The sequence below is a fragment of the Colletotrichum fioriniae genome (genome assembly GCF_027942845.1).
Source record: "Colletotrichum fioriniae strain IMI 355084 chromosome Unknown scaffold_2, whole genome shotgun sequence".
Classification (NCBI taxonomy): domain Eukaryota; kingdom Fungi; phylum Ascomycota; class Sordariomycetes; order Glomerellales; family Glomerellaceae; genus Colletotrichum; species Colletotrichum fioriniae.
In genome coordinates this window covers 1,974,161-1,996,653 of record NW_027076838.1, presented here as the reverse complement: position 1 = coordinate 1,996,653, position 22,493 = coordinate 1,974,161, and the positions used below count along the sequence as shown (strand labels likewise).

The following is a 22,493-nucleotide window of genomic DNA, read 5'->3' as shown; positions in this document are numbered from 1 at the left end:
TCTACGGATAGAGGATTGCCTCCTCAGTAATCTAACTTCAACGTCAACCTTGTTGCTAAACTCTCTTCAATAGCAAGACTGGCTATGTCATAGCTAGCCAAGCCCAAGATCGACAATGTAGGAGCTGGACAGATCTACTCAACAAGCGCAGGTGAAAGAGTTGGTAAGTACGTTGGCATGAGTGAGTCTACTTCAGGTACTCGCAGCGTAGATAAGTTCCGAGGCCCTTGGTCGGAGTTGTCGCTACGGATACTTTGACGCAATTCAACGCTGTGGAGTGTGGACTCATGGAGTCATTCACCGCCGACTGGTAGGCGGCCCTGCTTTCCATGGTCGCTGGATAGGCTGGTGGTCGAATACCCGCACTTTCCCCGCCCGGACACTTCAAAGTCGAGCCACTCAGAGAGGTGCTAAGGTAGTTTCCCATCTTGCCATCTTACCTAACAAGGTATCTTAGTCACTTTGAACTTGACTTCCGGCCAACTGCGTCACACCTCGGCTGAGACCTCTCACCGTCCTCCGAGTCATTGCTCCGGCCAGACTGCAGCGTCAAAACTTATCCATAGCCACTCTCTGTCCAAAGACTCCAGTCTTTGTATGCGCTTCCAAACTCCCAGACCACAAATATCAGAACCAGCTGCGTATAGATAACGATCGCCATGGCCTTCAACTAGGAATCCAATTGAGATTCCTCTCCGTCACTCCAAAGTCAGCAACAGCGCCTTGAGCACGTCGCAGATATCACCACTCAGCTCAGTTATCAAAATGATACCGCGTATAGCGTTTCGTTCCTCTGCCCTTTTTACTGCAATAGCTCTTCAAAATCGGCGTTGACATCCATCGCGAGTTTGTTTCTACTCGATATCACGCGCTTTAGAAACTGCCACACCTTCGCCACCACACTCACTATCCTATCGCCACCCTTGTACTTGAACCATGGCTTCCGGTTCAATATTCACTTTCGATACGGATCCTCAACGGGTCTCATCCCCATGGCTAGCCCCTGAAGACTCTGGGAGGAGGTCCGACTCTGATAATGGACAAGTCCAGCCGGGGCACCTCTCAGACTATGGCGTCACCAAGCTGGAAGCAGAGCCGCAAGAAGGACCCACTGAATACAAGCTTCACCTCTTATTGCGACCAAGACGGACGTACACCGCTATGAGCACCATATCTTCCTCCCAGAACTCCAGAATTCCCGCCAGCCGCTCAAAGATTGCAACTGCTGCCCTATCGGCCTCCAGTCAGAGTCGACAGGTTCGCCTACAACAACTGACTACGCAATTACTTTGGAGGCTCCAGCAATCATGTGCCTACCATGCTCTGAATCCCAAGGACCTCATCATACCAAAATTACCCGATGATACGGACGACTTGAGCCAAGCGATGACTCCACAGAAACCTCTCCCCGGCTTGGAAGAATCTCGTGGAGCATTGTATGAGATTGGTGTTGCTGATGACGGGACTCTGGTAGGGCTTACCAAAGACGAAATGGACGAGAGCATCACGACACTCAAGGTCATGGCAGCCACGCTGGGCTGCCGCGTGGAAATCCTACGCCATGTCATTGTTGGCGAGTGCGAATGGCTAGAGACGTCCGAGTTGGTGGATAGCGTGGCTACTCAACCTGCCCAAATTGCTCGACAGGCAAGACTCTGGGTTGTAGAAGCTCTCGTAACTCCCGACTACTCAATGAAGAACGGGCACCCAGATGGCTCGGCAGAGGGGCGTCGCGAAGCTAAAGAATCGCCAAGGGCTACCGAGTCTGTTGTGCAACCAAGCAGAGGGCGCTCTACCACGGATCAGCTAAGGATAACGCTCACTGGACCAACGACGTCCGGGAAATCTACTTTGCTGGGTACCTTGTCCACGGGGACTGTCGACAACGGCCGAGGGAAAAGCCGGATCAGTCTCTTCAAACATCGGCACGAGGTTGCATCTGGACTCACTAGCTCAGTAGCACAGGAGCTTATCGGCTACAAGGACCGCGCCATATTCAATTATTCGCAAGATCATGTTGAGTCGTGGATTGATATACACGACAGTGCTGAGAACGGCCGCCTGGTTTTTGTTTCCGATTCCGCCGGCCATCCCCGTTACCGCCGGACCATCCTCCGCGGTTTGTTCGGCTGGGCTCCACAGTGGACTATTCTCTGTCTGGCGGCAGACGATGCGGATGCGAGTTCGACAAAAGACGGAGCGAGTTCCACCGCCAACGACGTCCTTGGAGTCGCAGGGGCTGGCGTTGATCTTGCCAAAGCCCATCTCGAGTTATGCCTAAAATTGAAGACTCCTCTGGCTATCGTCATCACAAAAATGGACCTTGCAACCAAAGCCAGTCTGCATCGAATTCTTGGACAGCTCTTGACACACATCAAAGCAGCGGGCAGAGTCCCCAAGATCCTCCAACCAGCTCAAGGCAGCGTTCAGGAATGGACAGCTGTTCCTTCCGCAGATCTCGACAAGGTGAAGGCTGTCACAACAGAGATGGACCGGGATGGAGACCTTCTCAAATTTGTTCCAATAATACTTACCAGTGCTGTCAGCGGTGCTGGTATTGGGATGACACATGCCCTCTTGGAGGGCCTTCCCCTACCACCAGTCCCTACTGCCAACGACTACGTCGGGATGGCATTGAACCCCGAACAGCCGTCGTGCTTATTCCACATTGACGACACTTTCAGCCTTCCTGCGTCCTACGCTTCTCTTGCTGAGAATCCCAACCAGAATGACATGGGAACGGTTGTATCCGGATACCTACGTTTTGGCCAGCTTTCGGTCGGAGACAGCATCATTGTTGGACCATTCCCTTCCGGCGAGGACGATTTCAAAGGCATGACGCCGGAGGACCGGGCCTCTCCTGGCAATTATGGGCTGTCAATATCCCACCCATCGTCGGCAGAACTTGCTAAAATCGCAATTCGCAATACAGTGGCAGCCTCCACAATCCAAGGAGAATGGCACAAAGCCACAATTGTCAGCATACGTAATTTGCGGCTCCCCGTGAACACACTTGAAGCTGGTCAAGTCGGCACCATTGGAATCGTCCTGGAAATACCCCAAGAGAAATCGGCAGAAGCGGCTTTCGAGACACCGTTGGCAGCTCCTCGAATCCGGAAAGGCATGGTCCTGGCCATTCCATCCAAACATATGGCGGACACCGGCATGTCCCTTCAAGCCGCTAGTGGACTTACGGTGTCATTCAGAGACCCCAACACTGCATCGCTGGCGTACGGGTCTCTTGTTAATGTTTACGTCGGTAGCGTTCGGGCGGCGGCCCGAGTCAAGGGTGTTTCCAGGCTTGCCTCAAGGGACGACCTGAATAACGCCAAGCCTGAGGAGACTGAAGATATCTTCGATATGAACGAACATGACGAACCAGCCCCTACCTATAATCTTGAGTTCTCGGGGGGCGTTCAGGTTACATTGGAGCTGCTAACCAGTCGAGAATGGGTCGAGATGGGCTCTCAAATCCTTGTGCTCGAGGGAGGTCGCAATGATAGATCCGGCCTAGAGGGCTTCGTGGGAACTGTCGTCGAGATTGTGGACTGATTTTTGATTTTTGATTTTGTTTTTTTGCGTTTTGCGTGGGAATTATGCTTTGATTAGACTTTGTAGCGGCGTTGTTGAGCATGTTGCCACATCCTTCACTTATATCGTTATGCCAGCGTTATCATGTTCTTTTTCAGATTACGGTTCTGCCATGATATATACCTGCGACTAGACCCATATGCTGGTTCCCCAACGCCTGACGCCACAAATGCCACCTTGGCTATCCGTGTCTCATTATGCCCTCACCAAACCATAGAACAACGTCCAGGTGAGAATGAAACCAGAAAGACCTCCGAGCAGCCCACTTGTCCAGAAGTCGAATGGTCCCTTGAAGTAGCGGCTCGTGCTGAGGAATGGAAGGCCTGCTGATGTCGATTCGGGAGCGATGCGCAGAACGTAGAACAAAGCGGCGGTGATGAGGGAGAAGACGAGGTAGAACAGGAAGCCGCTGTACGATTCGAGACCGAGGATGCCAGCCGCGACACCGAAGAGGGATGCCGAAAGACTCTGCAAGTTTGATAGAGTCTGCAGAAGGCGCGATATGGTTAGCGACAAAGATTACGTCGGCCATTAAAGTCAGTTTCAGGGACCTATCCCACCTTGGTGTTGTGCATCACGGATTCCTGCACAATGGGGGAAATTTGGTAGTCGCGTTCCGACGGCATCGTTGCGGTATTGCTGGTATGGGGTGCACGAGTGTTCAAGTCGCCGGAGAGCTCGTGTATTACTAGGGCGACACTGGGAGATCTCAAGTCTCGCGGTCGTATCTTTTCCGTTGCCGATGCACTTCGTGTATGGAGGGTCTCTCAGCCTTGTAGGTGGTGGTGTCTGTTCTGTTCGTAGAGCTCTTCCGTCACAAAGCGGGCCGCAGATTAGGTAATGCTAGCTTTCATACGAATACCTTAAGATATGGTCGATTGGGGTTTTGGCAGGTCACTGGCTCACTATGATTCCTTACCTAATCCCGCTAAGGAAAGTTGGAGATCGGTTTACGGCAGGATAATTTTCCAGACTGACTGACTGACTGACTACCTGCCCATCCAATCTTGCGTTAGTGTCCCCAGATCGGTGGGTGGAGAGTCATGTCGGTCTCGGCTCCGCCCCGTGTCGTCCCATCCAATGTACCAAAATTAAAAATATGCAAATAATAATCCCCAGGTACGCAATACGTGATGCACAAGCCACATTCTCGGTGCTCAAAACCTCACCGCGACACCGTTAGAACGCTCCGTTAGCTGGGGCAGATCATATGCAACCACCCCACCGAGGTTCCGACTTTGTACCCCTAGCACCTTAATCGGTTACAGGGGTCCAGTTTCCTTCCCCATTCGCGAGCGGGCTGGTCACTCTCGGGTCGGCGCTTTGAGCGAACTCTCCCTTCCCCCCTGGTGCGCCCTCCGCATTCACAATACATATCCGTACATACAATCCGTATATATCCCCCGAAGCACCGTCTGCCTACTAGAAAGTAGCGTTTGCTCATGTTTTGCGTTTCCCTTGAGTCTTGTAATCATTAGTCGACCACAACACCTCACCACCCCTTATACCGTTCACGATCCCGCGACGCAGCAGCCAGCGTGACGACTTGGGGCGACAGATGGCCGTGCTGCTTGCAGGTGCCTCCTCGATACTTGCCAGGTCGCTAGATGGAGCCTGTTGTGTTTGACCAGTCGCCGCTCGCAGAGTACCTTCGTGGTGAGTGCAACTTTCTCATAGGCGACCTCCTTTCATGCCATTGAGCCCGCCTACTGACAATCTGCGCGCATGCTGCAGACGAAGGCGAAGAGGAGCAGGCAGGATGGGCTCACGACGATCCAACCTACGATGTGTCGCCTCCTTCGAGCCCTGAATTCGCGCCGACAGGTCGGCCGATGGTGAGGGTCGAGATTCCGCAATAATCCCCTCAGAGTCGACATACCTACCAAAGCGGCCTCCGACAAGTCTTACAGACTCAGCTATTCGGTGCGCATTCCCAAATCCCCTATCTGTTGGCACATGGGGAAATTACTGATGTGTGTCCTTTCCAGACCGCGGTAGCGTCCAGGATTGACCGAGCCGACAACTCCAAATTCCTCGAGCAATTTCGCTATACTATTATCGCATCCCAGCTATTGAGTGGGCACTCCATATTATCTCAGAACCATGCATCATCCCGGTCCGCCAATATGGCCATTGACGGAAACCCGGCCGACAAGTTGCTGGATTCAACGAGCGCGGTCGTCGTCGTTCTGGGGGCATTGGCTCTCGTTGTCTCGATCAACTGGCTCGCAGGAACGGGGCCATTGAACAGACGGCGCACTTTCGTCATTCTGTTAATTTTTGTGATCGCTGCAGGGATCGCCCATGTGTTCATGCGTAGACAATGGCTGAGGTACAGACGACTCCCAAGCACTGTCAGAGGTCACTGCGTTTGTTTCAAACTCTCAGGAATTCGACAGCGCGACTGGCGCAGCGATTGCTCTGGTGCAGGAGGTGGAACTTGTTTCCAGAGGTTACCGTCTGTAAGTTTAATTTCTCCTCTGGCCCAGTAGCTGGCGAGAAAGTCCGTGATGCGCTGACACAAACTTTAGGAGTGCGCCTCTTCCGCCCATCAGTCGCATAGAGGATCGCTCACAGACTCGCAAGTGCGTGCGCCTCCGCAGGGCTCTGAGGGCGTGCTTCGCGGATGTCATTCCCGCATACGATCAGACCGTGGCGGTAGTGAAAGGGTTCTCGGAACAACTCGACCTCGAGAAGTACTACGATATTTACGATATTAGCGATTTCGACATGTCCGATGCCCAGCAGGGCTTCAAGGAGAACGAATTTGAGGATACCGAGTCTTTGAGGACGCTCAAGATCCTCGCCGCACGGTTCCACACCATCCGAAAGATGTTTCTGTGTGCATTGTTGGCCCTAGACGCGAGCGGTGAGAGTGATGACCTCTTGAAATGGACTACCACAGTGGAAGCGGTGCGCACTCTCAATACGGTCACCCAGAGGGCATTCGACAATCTGAGAAGACTTCTGAGCGATGAGGAGTGTAAGTGGTCTTTTCACCTTACTATGGGGCGTGGTGACTGACGTTCTCAAGCATTCCCACCACCACCAACTCCAAAGATGCCATTAACACCTGGTCGGGAGAGATGGAGATCGCAATTACGGAAACTCAACTCTTTATCCAGCGGTATTCGTGGCTTACAGGCCAAATTGACGCTGTTGAGGGAGGAGTCTGACCGAAGCCTCAATGAGTCTGACGACATTTCTGAGCTCGGATCCAACCTCATGTCGCAATATGAGTCCATAGGGGCTGACCTGAAGATACTGATGCAGGCCTGGGAGGAAGGCAAAGCGGCACTCGCTCTGGGTATCGACCGGAACGAAAAGCGACTTTCTTCCATGAGCACACTACTGTCTCCGACCAGCTCTCTCAGTGGGCTCACGACAGTCGATGAAGGAGGCGGAGCAGCCGAAGCCTTGAAAGCTTTGAACGGAGAATCCCCTTCAAGTCTAGACTTTAGCAGCACAGGAGAGCCCGACACGGAAGAGATTTTTGAGGCGGTCGCTAAACCGTTCCGGCCCCGCAGCTTATTGACGAGAGATGAGCGCATCGTCAAGATGAGAGAAGACCGGGAGAAACGAGAGATCGCCAAAGAAAAGGCGGATGCCAACAAAGGCATGCTCAAGGAACTTGAGATGGTCATCAACCTCCGACCCCGCCCACGAACCGGGACGAATCCATCACGCATTGTTTCGATGTGATGAGGATATGACATTTGATGACGGACGCGGCGTTCTGGTGCAGACGATTTAGCTAATCACAGTCATTTGAATCTTTGTTTTCCTTTTCTGTTACTGGTTTCTGATACATAATCTCTGCAAACACATTCACACACGGGATGCATATAGAAGGGGATTTCAGGGAACCCGGATGGGAGGTATCAATCGCTTCCAGTTAACCCATCTGTATTGTATAATGACACTCATGCCCAGCATGATATCTGGTGCAGACTCAGAGATCGGGCCAGATAACATGTTCAGACTACTTTTAGTATTACGAGCAAAAAAGTTAGTATCTACTGGAGAACAAAAAGCGAGAGAAACCAGTAACCCAGTTGTTTGTTCTGTACTTTGTTTTGTTTACATCTTCACCAGCCACACAGGGTAGCAACAGCTCCAGTATTTTACGCCGTTTTTATTGCTATACCCAGCGGTTGCCATCCGGACTTTGGACAAAGAAGCCCGGTCGTCAGGGAGAAGAAAGGGGGGAGCCACGATTCAGGGGTTTGGAGCATCAGCGTACACCCCTGGCAAAGTGGAGAGAGCTCGGTGAGCCCGGACCAGCTGCTATCTTAGGAGGGCAAAATGCGCCTGCCAGGCTGCTCGCTTGTCCTTCCATTCGGATACGTAGGTGAACGGTGCACGAGCCATTCGTCAGCGATCAAAGACGGAGCGTACGCTGGCTGGCGTGCCTGTGAGTGAGTGTTCCCGCCTCCCCGCGCGTTGTTGGCGTTGAGCCCTATTAAACGCTTGACGCGTCGTTCCCTTGCCAGCCCACTACGACGCGCGACCGTGTTTGCCCATTAAAGTGCTTTCCGCGACAAGACCTTCCACCCTTCATCAACCCCTCAACCACAGACTTGACGATCTCAACTTTTGCAACAGCTCACCATCATCTCTGTGCCTTCCCTTCCGCTTCTCTAATACCCGAAGATACCCCTCTGCTCTTTTTCTTTTCACAAACATACAATCAGCCAGTACGTTGTACCGTCCACACCATTTTTCTTTCTTCAACAATTCTCCCAGTTTCTGATCCAAATGCATGACGCTGACATTTCGCAGAGATGTTGGAAGCCAGACTCGACCAGGCCGATATCCTGAAGAAGGTAATTCTTTCCTAATTTGGTTTGGTAGCCATGGCTGCTGGTTCTGTGACTAACCTGCCCAGGTCGTCGATGCCATCAAGGATCTCGTTCAGGACTGCAACTTCGACTGCAATGACTCCGGTATCATGCTCCAGGCCATGGACAACTCCCACGTTGCCTTGGTGTCCATGGCTCTCAAGGCCGAGGCTTTCTCTCCTTTCCGCTGCGACCGCAACATCGCGCTCGGCGTCAACCTCGGCTCCTTGACCAAGGTCCTTCGCGCCGCCCAAGGCGACGACATCTTGACGCTCAAGGCTGAGGATGCCCCCGACAGCCTGAACATCCTCTTCGAGAGCTCAGCCAACGACCGTATCAGCGAGTACGACCTCAAGTTGATGGACATTGACCAGGAGCACCTGGGCATTCCCGAGACGGACTACGCCTCCACAATCACCATGCCGAGCAGCGAATTCAGACGCATCTGCGCGGACTTGATCGCCATGAGCGAGTCGGGTAGGCAGCACTGTCCCCTCTATCCGATCTTTAGAAAATATAAAAACTAACTTCCTACCGTGTACAGTCACGATCGACGCGAGCAAAGACGGTGTCAAATTCGCTGCCAGCGGTGACATTGGCAATGGATCCGTCACCCTGCGAAGCCACACCAACGTGGACAAGCCCGAAAACAACGTGGACATTGAGCTCTCTGAGCCCGTCTCCCTGACCTTCTCTCTCAAGTACCTCGTCAACTTCTGCAAAGCCGCCGCAATTTCCAAGCAAGTCAAGATCTGTCTCTCCAACGAGGTACCGCTGCTTGTCGAGTACGCTCTGGCGGGCTCGAGCTACCTGCGCTTCTACCTGGCGCCGAAGGTAAGTCTGGTCTCTTTCTTGACGATCAATACCATCAAGACAAAAACCTAACGTGCATCCTAGATTGGTGACGAGGAGTAAATTGGCGATTGACGACGGAATGAAGTTGATATTGCTGGCGTTGCACGGGATCATGGACGGGGCAAAGGGCCTGTCCTTTTTCACTCTGGATTGAGTTTTGCATGTTCTAGAGGAGATACGCAATACGTTGGTGAAGGAAGAGCAAAAAGCACTTTTTGGGACCACGAAAGATAATGAAATAACTGTTTCCGCCTACCTCACACATGAAGCAATGGGTCCATGAATTCTGGTACCTCGTGTGCTCGCCATTCATCGAGTCCTTTACCAGATTCTCTCAATTGAAAGAGTGCGCCAGCTGATAGCAGCTGCAATGAGGCGAGCTGCCTTCCCGTCAGAGCTTTCCAATCTCGGGCTAGTGCGGGGTTCTTCGATGCGCCCTTTGGCTTTTTGGCGGGGTCGATTTTTTCCCTGGAAATGTCACGTCGGGTTGGGCGGACATCGGCCGTCGCAACGTCAGAGTCAGAGCAAGAGCCACAGCCAGAGCGGGAATTGCGAAGCTAACGAAGTGGAAGAACCTGGAACCGCATTACACCCGTTTAGATCCTTTCTAATCTCACTTAGTCACTCCCATCTGTCTGCTTCACACAAGACCAAGAGATATCTCCGGAATAGATAGACATCCGGGTAATTGCGCCGATACAGTACCTATTACTTTGCCCATACTTTTCTGATTTGCAACGCATCAGGTCGTTTATATCTGCACTTCTTCAACGCAACACTCCTTCTCATTGTCCAGCATCTGTAATTGTTCCGCGCATCGGCATCTTTCCCGATAAAACATCCCGCCGATAACCGACTTTTGAGATCTGAGAAACTACGTACACACGCTTTCAGTAAAACATAGAGGATTTCACAACCACGTATTGTGAGCAAACATAGAATCTTGTCCTTAAGACGTCACAAGTCTCGCAACAGGATCATGACGGTGGAACTCCCGATCCCCGATACACGCGTCCTGGCCGTCGCCAGTCATGTAAGGCTTTTCCTTTGAGCTCTCGCAACTTTGACCGAGACGTGTAACTGACTGTCTGGTACAGGTTGTGTCCGGGTGAGTTCGTGCCGCGCCTCTTTCACAGGCGCCCCATGTGCGCCAGGCGTGCCGACAGGCAGAGTGGTGTATCGCGGGTCTGACAGCCTCCCGCAGAAATGTAGGAAACAAAATTGCCGTCTTCACACTGCAGTCCCTCGGTTGCGACGTCGCGGCTCTCAACACCGTCCAATTCAGTATGGCCTCCTCCTGCCACTCTGCCCCCCCTCTCCATGACTCACTTTCCCTTTCCCCTCAAGATTATAGGTATAGCTTTGCTAACACACTCTCTCTCAAAAAATAATAGGCAATCACACAGGGTACAGACAATGGAAGGGGACAAGAGTGTCCGCCCAGGAGATCCGGGACCTCTTTGAAGGGCTCAAGCAGTCGTACCTGGACGACTTTGACATGATGCTCTCGGGCTACATCCCCGGCGCCGAGGCCGTCGTGGCCGTGGGCGATATCGCAAAGGAGCTCAAGCGGAAGCAGGCCGCTGCGGGAACGCCGGGCGGCTTCTTCTGGGTCCTGGACCCCGTCATGGGCGACAACGGGAAGCTGTACGTCGCCGAGGAGGTAGTGCCCGCGTATCAGAGCCTCGTCGAGCACGCCGATTTGATTCTCCCCAACCAGTTTGAGGCCGAGTATGTTTTTTTCTATCCTCCCTTTGTCTCCTTCTCCCCCCTTCTTGTGTAAATGGTCAGATATCCGCGGCACCTCGGCGTCTACTCCTGCTTCCCGATAACAGAAACCTCATATGAAGGAGGAAATGTCCATCCCCCTCTTTCACACGCACAACAGAGACCAAAGACAAGAAGACTGACCCAGGAAAAACTAAGGCTCCTCTCGGGCGTCAAAATCACCGACATGCAGACGCTCCAAACCGCCATTCGCGCCCTGCACACAAAGTACCGCATCCCCCACGTCGTAATCACCTCCGTCTCCCTCACCTCACCCGACCACCCGCCCTCCCACCTCTCCGTCGTCGGCTCCAGCATGTCGCCCTCCACCGGCGAGCCGCGCCTCTTCAAGATTGTCTTCCCCGCCATCGACGCCTACTTCTCCGGCACGGGCGACATGTTTGCCGCCCTCATGACGGTGCGCATGCGCGAGGCCGTCATCGCCGCCAGCGCCAGCGCCAGCGCTCACAGAGAGGGTCAGCAGCAGCAGCTCAAGGACCGCGAATCCTGGCTCAGCGGCGACGAGGTTGACGCGCTGGATCTGCCTCTCGCCAAGGCGGCGGAGATGGTGCTGGCGAGCATGCACGAGGTCCTCACGCAGACGGCGCGCGGGATGCAGGAGGCCGTCGCGGCCGCCGGCGGGGATGCCTTGGCGGAGACGGAGGAAGGGAGGACGAAGCTTCACCTGCTCAAGAGCAAGAGCGCCGAGCTGAAGCTCGTGAGGAACCTTGCGAGCTTGCGGGAGCCGACTGTGGAGTTGAGGGCGCGGAGGTTGTAGGACCCCCACCCCTTGGTGGATAGGGGGCTAGGGGTTTAGGAATTTAGGGGTTGTGGGAGGGGTTTCGAGTTTCTTTGGGACGGGTAGGAGAGAAAGAAAGACATATAGAGGTGTGTTTCGTTTTGGAGAGGCGCTTGTGTGTGGTGTTCTTTTGCTGTTTTCATAGATTTGCAAAGTAAGCGCGCTTGGGGAGATACATGTCACCTGCATGGAGAGACGGCGTGTGGACTAGGACTAGAAAAAGGCACATCATGGTGGCCGTAGCATTTATCATTATTCATCCATTTCCAGTTCTATAAGAAATCCACAACTTTTGTATCGTTCCCATGGTGATGTGATGGCGTCGATTGCTTCATCCTCGTGAGCCCAATCTCTTCTAAGCCATAACGCGAGGCCCCCAATAAATCCACCAAACGCTACCGTATCTACTGCGCAAGAGAGACGCCGGTGCTGCCGAACCCGCCAGCGCCGCGGACGCTCTCCTCGAGCTCGGCGACCTCGACAACCTCGGGAGTAAAGATGCGCTCGATAATGAGCTGGGCGATGCGGTCGCCCTCGGCGACCTCGAAGTCGGTGTCGGCGTGGTTGAAGAGGAGGACCTTGACCTGGCCGCGGTAGTCGGCGTCGATGACGCCGGCGCCGGTGTCGATGAAGTTCTTGGAGGCGAGGCCAGAGCGGGGAGCAACGCGGCCGTCTATAGTATACGAGAAAGTGTGGTCAGTACATCGCCATGACTACAATTGCTAAGGAAGGGGAAGCTCTTGGGGAGCTAGCTGTGAACAGTAGAGGTCTCAAACATACAGGTGCCAGCGGGAACAGAGATGGCAATATCGGTGTCGACCATGGCCTTGCCGCGGGCCGGGATGGTGGTGACCTTTGCGGCGTAGAGGTCGTAGCCGGCGGCGAACAAGCTGCCGCGGGTCGGCAGGCGAGCCTTGTCGGAGAGCTTCTTGATCTGGAGAGGCGGGCAGGGCTCCATGGCGGCGGGGACGGGGGCGTCGTTGGAGGAGGTCTTGACTCGCTTGGCGGGAGGATCAGACTGCTGCTGTTGTGCGGCGACGGGTTCAGAAGAGGTCATTCTGAGTTAAGAGAAATGTTAGGGGATGTAAAGACTATAGAGTAGAGTTTACCTTTTTGCCGTTGGAATCTTGGGCTAGAGCAAAGTGGGGAGTCAAATGCTGAGCGAGAGTCTACTCCTCTGAATCGACAAGCTGGGTGCCTGCTCTGCTGGAGCTTTCCACCGCTGGGTTATCAGTGGGCACTCTGGCGGTGTCGCGCAAGACGCGTCAGGACGCGGCAGAGCAATTGACCAATCAAAACCGGAGGTGGCAATTGCCCATTCACGTATCAAGTACTCCGTACTTTGAAGAGGTCGTCGTCCGACATAAGGTAGCATGCAAGGGCATAAGCTACCTCATGGCATGGCAGAGTTCATACATCTTGCGATGATCTTTCTCTCAGAGGAGAATCAGATAGCCTCAGAGTGGCCCTGCGAACCCCTCTTGAAAGAGGGCGCAAATCTCAAAAGTCTGTCGATTATCCGTTCTTAATTTTTGCATTGACGAGGGCCGAAGGAGATGCTTCAGACGCATGCTTCGCACGCCAAGGTGCCAACCTGGACACCAACTTTTCCCCCCCGTTTTACCCAGATCCGGAGGCAAGTGTAGAGTCAATCGCATACACTGTGATGCACTATCGAAAACGAGTGCGCACTGTGAACATCGGAGCCTCAGTTGCGCACTGCAATGGCCCCGGTGAGCCTATGAGAACTACGTGCCCTGAGTCAAGAGATTCGACGCTTAACAACAGGAGCTTTTCTCTGACATTGCAAGGCCCAGGGTAGACATGCTATCACGAAAAATTCATTTTGATTGCCTGGTTGGCCATCTCCACACGGGGGATCTGCGCCGACTGCGTCGCAGTTACACTCGCACGGATGTGCGGCAGATCAAGCCCTGCTAGTCGTCCAGCTCTCTTCCAAAATCAATGAGTTTGAGCCTCGTCGCGTCCCTAGGATGGAATTGCGCGACCTTGGACCTGACGAGGAATCGCGCCGCTGCTGTTTCCTTTGTGAGCTTGACGTATGCCGCAGTGCTGTCGCCAGCTGCTTCAGCATGTTGATTCAGAAGCTGTTCGGTAAGGTCGCGCATCTCACGACCAGCAGCCGCTGCTTCGTCCGCATTGCCTTTTTCCCGGCTGGCATCCTCTTGAGGTAACCCCCAAACTTCCTCGAGGCGTCGTTGTCGTTTATCCTCGTCCACGTTGGATTTGATTTTGACAGGTCGGCCCTGGGCGTTGAAACCAGCACCGAGTTGATCCGAATCAATTTCCATCATGTCGCCCACGACAGGTCCGCCGAGATCTTCCGCAGCTAGTTGACCTCCCAGGTGACCGTCAATGAAGTTTCTCAGAGCTTTAAGTAGCTTAGTTGTCTCCTTGTCGTAACGCTTCTTCTTTTGCCTCAGTTCATCCAGTCTTTTCTTGGCTGCCTGTTCGGGCGTCAATTCCATCCTAGATTCGGCCTCGTCTTTGAGAGACAGAACTCGCTTTTCCAAACTCTGCTGGAGGATTTTCTGGTCAGATAAATTCGCCTGCTCAACTTCGAGCCTGCGTTTGGTCTGATCAAAAATGGCTCCTTGGCTAGTCAGATAGACTTGGGACTCAACAACGGTCTGATGAGTCGTTCGCAAGGCTAGTAGCGCGGGTAGAACGGATTCCGAGAAAGGTACGAAGGGAGGCGTGCTGGCAACTTGCTCGAACGCGCCTTTCATAACTTCATAAGATGCTCTCCCTGGTCCAGAAACATTCTGGCTTAAGTTGGCATTTCGTTGAAGCTGTTCCCGTATTAACTTGTAGAACTCAAGAAGCATAAACGAGGATGCATACTGCGGCAAGCTCTTCCCGGTGTTGCTCAATCTTTTCTTGGAGTTCTTGCAAGCTCTGATCCAGGCTCAAGGTGTGCCTATCGCTGAGAGGGCGGGGTGATTCGTCCATCTTGTGCTGGAAGTGGTCGCTCAAGGTGAGAGGCTGCTGTGTGTTGTTGTAGGTACTTGATCCAGGCCAAACAATCTGATATTTTGGCGACACGGTGCAAATATTAGATTCAATGGCGCACGCGACCTCGAGAGGGTTTCCCGGAGGAAACGAAACACTTCAAGCAACGGCAGCACGCGCAGGTCTTCGATCCGTTCTAGAGCTCACGGCCCGTCGGAGCAATGGGCACGTCCAATGGTGTCGAGCGTCTGATTCGATCCTTGTCAGGAAAAATAAGGCGTGTTCGGGCGCTAGATCGTCTCTGCTTGTTTCATACGAGGTGTCACTGTGTGTCGGACGCTATCAAGATTTCCGGGGGCGCAGACAGTCCGCGACTTGCACAGATGATGGCTCTGTCTTGGCTGTCAAGCAGTCTGGCGCGCTGTCAGTCGCAATTCCTGACTCGGTAGAGTGGGTTAAAGAAGAAATTGTTCTAGTCGTCGGTAGGGCTCTGGCTGCTCGTAATGATGAGACTGGAAGCGATTGAGAAACTTGTTGAAAAGCAACCGATGCCTATATCTCTCTCTCACATGGACGAGACGTGACGTGACGTTGTGCCGGTTCGGTTTGTGTACTCTGTAATACCCCGTACGGAGTATGGTGTGCAGCAGGTGTGTTGGTGAACTTGGTGCCGATGGGAGCATCCCCTTGCATAGAAAACAACGCAGAGCACCGCGTTGGAGGCCGGGGCGGTTGCAAGGCGCAAGGCGCAGCTTTCCATTTCCCTCCCGCACCTTTTTCCTTTGGTCAATTAGTCTGCGGGAGATGTGCGGAGGAAATGCACACGAAATGGCAAACACTGTGCGGCTCGCTGCATGGATCTGCCCAATGAAACATCCAATCCCCAGCATAGGTAGGTAGGTGGGAAGGCACACAGGTATCCGTACTTACCTACTTGCAGGTACGGCTTGAGGTAAGAGTACCAGGAGGACCAGCTGGCTACCTTGCGCACGCTGTGGAAGGTACGTTAGGCACCTCCGGAGCGGGGGCCACCTTCTCCCCCATGTTGCTTAATCTGCCGGAAAGGTATCATCTTTCACTGTGTGGATACCTGTTTTTCTCTGGCTCAGAGTGGAGACTTCTCAGGCAAGGCCGCAAATGAGGCAAAGGCACTGGCTGCGTCAATGTGGAGACCGTGCATCGATTTCAAGCACTGTACTGGCCCTTGCCCCCAGGCGGGCACTGATGGGCTCCTGGCATTGGCGCCGCGCTGGCACTTGCGCTGCTTGTTCTGAGGAGAAAGCGTGAGAATATCTTGCCTTCCCATCCCGTTTCTCAAACCTCTTCGAGACATCCGGAGCCCCCTTCCAACCCATCTGTTTGCCCTGCACGGTTTTCTCTCCCCATCTCTTTTAATCACCGACTCGCCTCTTCGTCTCTGTCCCCGTTTGTCGAAAGCCCTTGGTGGGTTGTGTTTTTCCAACGGCGCAGCGCATCGGTACCCAGTTTCGCTTCCCTCTCACGTGTCGCCTCCAAAAGCTATCCAGGTCCAACTACTCTGGCTAAACGGTCGGCGCGTTGCCATCATCGTTTCGTTGCTTAGCAGCTCGACAAGCTTCAAGGAGACAAGGGACATTCCGCAAGGAAACATCAAAGCTCTGCTTGCAGACTTGACACCACGTCGCGATACATCGCAGCTTGGACTGTTCGTTTGACGGAAGAAAGGTTTGAGCTTCTGCATCCGAATCGCCTCCCAGATACAACCATTGTCTATCATCAGCTCCTTCCCTCCCACCTTCTTTACCTCTTTTCCATCATCCACCTTCTTCCTGCCCGTCCGCTGCCTCATCGCCCAGCCTCGCCTTCCCTCCGCTTGACCTGAGTATCTTTGCGATTCTCACGATTTCGGAAGTCACCTCGAACCTGATAGGATAGGAGTCATCCTGAACCCACATCCCGATCTTTCAACTTCACGATCTCTGCCTGCCCTACGACCTTTATCCTGCACGATCAAAGCCACTTCACCGAAGAGACATTCTCTGAACCCGATCCCGACTACGCCACTACACCAGCCCGTTTTCCTTTGAAAACCGTTGTGGTGTAGATAGTCGAATACAAATAAGCTCTTCTTGAACATACACGGAATTGCGAAAACTTGTGTGAGACATTAACAACTAGCCCATCATGTCCGCGTCGCCTACCCAACCTGCCAACTCGGCCAAGCGTCCCCTCGAGGAGACCTCGTCTCCTTCGCGTAGCAACGACCAGCCCGACGCGAAGCGACCAGCCTTGGACAAGATACTGAAGAGTGATGAGGAGGTTGAGATGGCGCAGCCGCTCGATGCAACTACCATCCCATCCGCGGATGCGAACGGTGCCGACAAGACCAACGGCGCTGATACAAAGTCTGAGGCTGGTGACGAAGGCGCTGAAGGTTCCGAGACGAAGCCTATCCAGAGCTCCGTTGCCGGCTCCGTTCCCGCGACGTCCACGCCCTCGGCAAGTCACGATGAGAGAGATTGGATTCACATTCGCGCGGTCATCTCCAGCCCGGAAGCTGCCACTGTCATTGGAAAGGGTGGAGAAAATGTGTCAAACATTCGCAAGATGTCGGGTGCCAAGTGCACCGTCAGCGATTACCAGAAGGGTGCCGTTGAGCGCATCTTGACCGTCAGCGGTGTTGTCGATGCTGCTGCAAAGGTTTGTAATTGAATCACTCTTGCCCAGAGGGGTCCCAGCTAACCCAGTCGAATAGGCCTTCGGTCTCATCATTCGGACTCTCAACAATGAGCCTCTGGCCGAGCCATCCAGCGCCCAGTCAAAGACGTATCCTCTGCGCCTGCTCATCCCTCACATCTTGATCGGTTCCATCATCGGAAAGGGCGGAGCTCGTATCCGCGAGATCCAGGAGGCTTCCGGTGCAAGGCTTAACGCGTCCGACTCCTGCCTGCCTCTGTCGACCGAGCGTTCGCTGGTGGTAATGGGTGTTGCTGACGCGGTTCACATCGCTACGTACTACGTCGGCAGCACCCTGCTAGAGCAGCTGAACGACCGGTTCGGCGGCCCTGCTGCCTCCGCGTATGCGACAAGGAGTGGTGGCCCTGCTGGCGTTGTCCCTGGCGGCATGCAAGTCGTCCCGTACAGCCCACAGCCAACCACTGGCAACTACGGTAACCGTGATAACTACAACCGCAGACACGACGCTCGCGCCCAACATCACGGCTTGCCAGCTGCTCCGTACGGCGCGCAGCCGTACCCTCACCAGGCAGCCCAGCCCAACCCGGCCATGCCTATTCACTATGGTGCGGCGCAGGCTGGCGGCTATGGGGCCGCTGCTCCTATGCAACCCCACGCCGGTGCTGCCATGCCTCAACCTCACGGCGCTCACCCGGCTCAGCCCGTTCACGGAGGAGCCATGCCAGGCGCGCCTTTGACCCAGCAGATCTATATCCCCAACGATATGGTTGGCGCCATCATCGGAAAGGGCGGGCAAAAGATCAACGAAATACGCCAGATCAGCGGTAGTGTGATTAAGATCAACGAGCCGCAAGACAACAGCAACGAACGGCTGGTCACAATCACGGGCACAGAGGAGTGCAACAGGATGGCGCTTTACATGCTCTACTCTCGTCTTGGTAAGCAGATTGAGGACGAGGTCAGCCGGGTCGAGCAAGAGTGCTAACAAGTGCAACAGAATCGGAAAAACACCGGATCTAACGTTGACGACGTTCATGACTTTACTGACTATCAAATTTTAGTTCGGCAAACCAAAATTTCGGGCGGAATGGCACAGTTTCTTTTCTTTTGCGAAACATCATCGCCGTGTTTGGGGGATATCGGATTGGTCTCTAGCGACATCTACGCCGCGAGACCCCGGCTACATCTGGAAAGGGGGACTGGTCTCGATCAGCTTCGGCAGATCAAAGGTGCTTTTAGAGGAGGTACTACTTTTAATAGTGCACTACTCTCTTTTACTTCATCTATTCTCCAGCACATCTTGACTCCCTGCCCACTCTCATCACTATCACCGTCGCGCGCCCCATCGGTCGCCGCCCTGTCCGGCCCTGCTTGTCGTCCTATCACCCTCACTCACACAGCCCTGACGGTTATGACAGCCTTGACCCCTAGAATCTCGTGACCCGTTCCCCAACATCGCCCTGATCAAATCTATCACATACATTCGTGCACTCAGTCCTACTACATTCTCTGTACCTGCCGTATGACACGCGCACATATCTCGTCTTGTTGAGGCGCAGATCGACTCTTTTCCTTGCCCGCGCCTTGGCGGAGGAGACGAGGTCACCATGGACACTGATAGTTTGGCCTCGCGAGAATGAGATTGCTAATTGATTTCCACTAGGTATCGGACGAAGGCGACAGAGACAAAGTTTGTGAGCCGGAAGTTGAGTCCCATCCACAACTCGGAATCCATGGGCTGGACGTAGGAGACGGTAAGCGTTGATGATCGACTTGCACGTGCTGATGACGTGCAGCAATCCTGCCTCGGATCTGAAGAAACCGCACAAGTTTGCACACGGGGTATTGTATTGACGGATGGTGGTTGGGGCACGAAAGTATATCACACATCTCGTCTCATCATAATCCCATTAGAAAGGTACAGTACGTAATTGTAGTCATCCCATCCTCGTAGCTTTCTTCTTCCAAGGAATACAATTTTACTTGGCACTAGCATTAAGTACCTTGTATTCGGTCCTCAGATTTGCTTCAGATTCACGTGATACTGTTCATCGTCAGTCGAGGAATACACGCAAGTAAAGAGATGTCAATGGCTTCGACAACAACGTACCATGGAAATGTCTTTGCGGCCTGACCTCAGCAAGTGAATGTTATCAGAGATGGCTGTAAACACACCCAGTCAGCTTTCTCGCTAGAGCATGTGCGGGAAACCCCCTCCCAGCGGGGTGTTAACGTGACCAAACTTACGTCCAGCCTTGGCTTTGGCGTCAAGGTGAGCCTGCTTACTATCCCATCCCAACAAGAGCGTCACAGCAGGGCCCTTCTCCCCGTCCCCGCCTCCAGAGGCGGCGTCCACGGCAAGCGGTGTCGAGATTTCGCCGTACGCGTGCCCGTGATACCCGGCGACGCTCGCCCGCCCCTCCGCCAACCCTTTTGCAAACTCGGCCGTCTTGCCCGCGAAGTCGGGCTCGACGCCGTACGCGACAAAGACCTCTGTGCACGGCGCGCGCAGGACCACGGACGGCGAGTCCTGGTTCGCGGAGAGAAGGGGAACCTTGTAGAAGACGGGCGAGGAGGAGGCGGCGGCGGAGACGACGGCTTTGAGGGAGGCGAACCAGGGCATGTAGGCCTCGGACGAGGCAAAGGCGGAGAAGGCGTCCGGGGAGGCCCACTCGATGACCAGGACTGTTTTGGACGGGTCCTCGAGCTGGGTGCCCGTGTAGAGGGCGTTTACACCGGGGACGGATTTCAGAGTCGAGGTTACGTCGGACCAGGCTGCGGGCGGTTGGGAGGGGGGCGATGTGCTGTGGTTTTTGAAGGTGAAGGTTATGAATTCTGTGATTGGGGTGGAGTAGGCCATTGTTTGTGATCCGGTTGACTTTGGAAAATGCAGGATGATTGGGATGAGTGGTGGAGATGGAAGGTACGTGAGGTATGTGAGGTGGGTAGCAGGTCCTGGAAGACACTTCGGATGTATAAGTGCTTCCCGGGGGTTCGGGTGGGACTTTATATATTGGACAGTTTTGATGCTATTCACGACTCTGGGGTTTCCTGCGATCAACAAGTGATCGACTTCTTCACGTAGTACGAGCACCTTCTACAAGGTTCTACATTCGAGGCGGGACGTTGCACTTCCATTCGGCCGCATCGGGATGTATAGGTCACGTGGTGTGGTTTACTCCGCACCACAGGGCGAAGCTTCTGGTGACACAAGTCTCTAGGTTTGCGAATGTCGCAAGCCACATTGCGGCATGTCTTCTGCCGGTTCCTCAAGCCCGGTAGGTGTCCATGTTCTCTCCCAAGGGCGCAATAGGAGTTGAGAAAGACACGCCCATAGGCTTTTATCGGGTCGCTGAAGAAATAGAGGCGGAAGTCGAAATGACGACCGGGGAGGCCATGCATCGGGCTCCGCACCGGTAGAGGCCGGGCGGTCCCACTCCCGCCCGCTCCAGTCCCACGGAACGTCCGCCCAGAGACGGCGGTGATGAAGTTCAGGCGCGTGACCAACCTAGATGATCCTAAGCGGCACTTGCCCCCAAGCGCATTCTTCGTGCAGATGATGACATCAAAACCTAAGAATGAGAAAAAAACACTCCAAATCTGATCATGGCTTGACGCTAGTAATAGCGCACCTTTCTATGAGAAGGGCATTCCAACGGTCGAGACCCGGCTCAGAACTTGTCTGGCCTTGAAACCACGAAAGGGTGAGGCACAGGAATGCGGCGATTCCGACGATTGCTTCTCCCCCATCGGCAGTGGGCTGGCTGGCTGGCTTGCGCTTTCCTCACGTGGAGGCGGGAGAAAGTACCGTGCTTGCCCAGGCGCGCCCAGGTTTGCTGGATGCCCTCTTTCGGGCATCGCAAGTTGGCTTAGGGCTGAGGTGAAATCAATAAAAGGCTTTTTGGTGTGGCTTTTGGTGTCGCAGCCAGTTTCTTAACCTGCAGGAAGCTGACAAGGTTGACTCGTGTTGACCACGATGCAACACACTTCCTCACCGTCACTCGGGAGTCACTAAATGACAAGCAACGTTGTGCGAGAGCCTCAGCATCGTGGCACCACTACACGCAAGCGAAGCTTGCTCGCCAGCACTTCCTGCATTGTCGCGGGAAAACAACGACAGGCAGTCCTCGACCACACTACCTGGAATGCGAAAAGGCGGCCTCGTGACACCAGATCTCGCAGTGAGCGCCATCGCTGTGCCACTTGACTGCATGTAGCCGAAAAACCAGTGGTCCGTCCTCGGCCGTACTCGGGCTGCTAGGCACGCTGACTGCATCGTAGAGTTGCAGAGAAAAAGCAACTCGTCAACGGCTGTCGAGCGTGCAACAAGGACCACAATTTGGCATGCGTTTTCCAGGTCTGGGTGTCTTTGAAAATGGCCTCAGTTAGATATGTACGAGCCCACCTTTGCAGAGACTATTTCTGTCGCTCTCGAATTTGCTGTCATTGGCCCATGACGTCGCTTGAATGTAGTGGCAGGTCAAGGGGCTTCTCGGCTTCAGATGTCCTGCCAGTCAATGCCTCCATAACTTGGCAACCACGGTTTGCGACTCATTGCGGATGAGTATCGCTTGCTGGGTCGGTGACTGACTGACTATGGGTAATAGAGTTTGGTGTTGAAACTCTGACAAGGGACGCAAGCGATGGGGACCTTGCTGACGGCCGACCCGACGCGTCGGACGAGTCGTTCCTTGGGTCCAAAATTGGGTTGTGGCAGTGGTGAATGCAGAACATCGGATTATGCAGAGACGGGGCGGAAGACTGCAAGTTGAAAGTCATTGCGAGGGCTGAGTTGCGTAATTGAGCCATCATACGAGGTGTCGTCGAAGAGATGGTGTTTTCGCGAAGCTACGAGATAACCGAGTTCAACTCGCACGAAGCTGAGGCTCAGTCCTCTAATCCGTTCTGCTTTCAGGATGCCCCAGGCCCACGATGTACTCACATTTCGCATACAAGGGTGTGAGTCGTCATCGACGTGGAAATGGGTATCT

The 22,493-nt window shown here is 54.0% G+C and overlaps 8 protein-coding genes across 8 annotated transcripts; 5 read left to right on the top strand and 3 right to left on the bottom strand.

Annotated features, from left to right (window-relative positions):
* Window positions 1–936: 936 nt before the first annotated feature.
* Window positions 937–3,552, top strand: N0V96_002353 (uncharacterized protein; the record flags this gene model as incomplete). The annotated part of the gene is made up of 1 exon (XM_053187609.2): window positions 937–3,552. The coding sequence occupies one exon, from the start codon at window positions 937–939 to the stop codon at window positions 3,550–3,552; it is 2,616 nt and encodes an 871-aa protein (XP_053055113.2).
* Window positions 3,553–3,786: 234 nt separating this feature from the next.
* N0V96_002352 (uncharacterized protein) lies at window positions 3,787–4,217 on the bottom strand (the record flags this gene model as incomplete). Its single annotated transcript, XM_065756500.1, has 2 exons — window positions 3,787–4,077; window positions 4,152–4,217. 2 exons carry the CDS (start codon window positions 4,215–4,217, stop codon window positions 3,787–3,789), a joined length of 357 nt encoding a protein of 118 aa, XP_065614869.1.
* Window positions 4,218–5,717: 1,500 nt separating this feature from the next.
* Window positions 5,718–7,293, top strand: N0V96_002351 (uncharacterized protein; the record flags this gene model as incomplete). The annotated part of the gene is made up of 3 exons (XM_065756499.1): window positions 5,718–5,863; window positions 6,123–6,574; window positions 6,626–7,293. The coding sequence occupies 3 exons, from the start codon at window positions 5,718–5,720 to the stop codon at window positions 7,291–7,293; spliced, it is 1,266 nt and encodes a 421-aa protein (XP_065614868.1).
* Window positions 7,294–8,375: 1,082 nt separating this feature from the next.
* POL30 (proliferating cell nuclear antigen) lies at window positions 8,376–9,347 on the top strand (the record flags this gene model as incomplete). The annotated part of the gene is made up of 4 exons (XM_053187612.1): window positions 8,376–8,417; window positions 8,480–8,909; window positions 8,977–9,266; window positions 9,330–9,347. The coding sequence occupies 4 exons, from the start codon at window positions 8,376–8,378 to the stop codon at window positions 9,345–9,347; spliced, it is 780 nt and encodes a 259-aa protein (XP_053055116.1).
* A 919-nt stretch (window positions 9,348–10,266) lies between these two features.
* BUD16 (putative pyridoxal kinase) lies at window positions 10,267–11,832 on the top strand (the record flags this gene model as incomplete). The annotated part of the gene is made up of 3 exons (XM_065756498.1): window positions 10,267–10,272; window positions 10,711–11,018; window positions 11,214–11,832. The coding sequence occupies 3 exons, from the start codon at window positions 10,267–10,269 to the stop codon at window positions 11,830–11,832; spliced, it is 933 nt and encodes a 310-aa protein (XP_065614867.1).
* A 1,958-nt stretch (window positions 11,833–13,790) lies between these two features.
* Window positions 13,791–14,603, bottom strand: N0V96_002348 (uncharacterized protein; the record flags this gene model as incomplete). Its single annotated transcript, XM_053187614.2, has 1 exon — window positions 13,791–14,603. The coding sequence occupies one exon, from the start codon at window positions 14,601–14,603 to the stop codon at window positions 13,791–13,793; it is 813 nt and encodes a 270-aa protein (XP_053055118.1).
* A 2,386-nt stretch (window positions 14,604–16,989) lies between these two features.
* PBP2 (PAB1 binding protein) lies at window positions 16,990–18,522 on the top strand (the record flags this gene model as incomplete). Its single annotated transcript, XM_053187615.2, has 3 exons — window positions 16,990–17,505; window positions 17,561–18,440; window positions 18,500–18,522. 3 exons carry the CDS (start codon window positions 16,990–16,992, stop codon window positions 18,520–18,522), a joined length of 1,419 nt encoding a protein of 472 aa, XP_053055119.2.
* Window positions 18,523–19,519: 997 nt separating this feature from the next.
* N0V96_002346 (uncharacterized protein) lies at window positions 19,520–20,362 on the bottom strand (the record flags this gene model as incomplete). Its single annotated transcript, XM_053187616.2, has 3 exons — window positions 19,520–19,546; window positions 19,613–19,665; window positions 19,750–20,362. The coding sequence occupies 3 exons, from the start codon at window positions 20,360–20,362 to the stop codon at window positions 19,520–19,522; spliced, it is 693 nt and encodes a 230-aa protein (XP_053055120.2).
* Window positions 20,363–22,493: the final 2,131 nt, after the last annotated feature.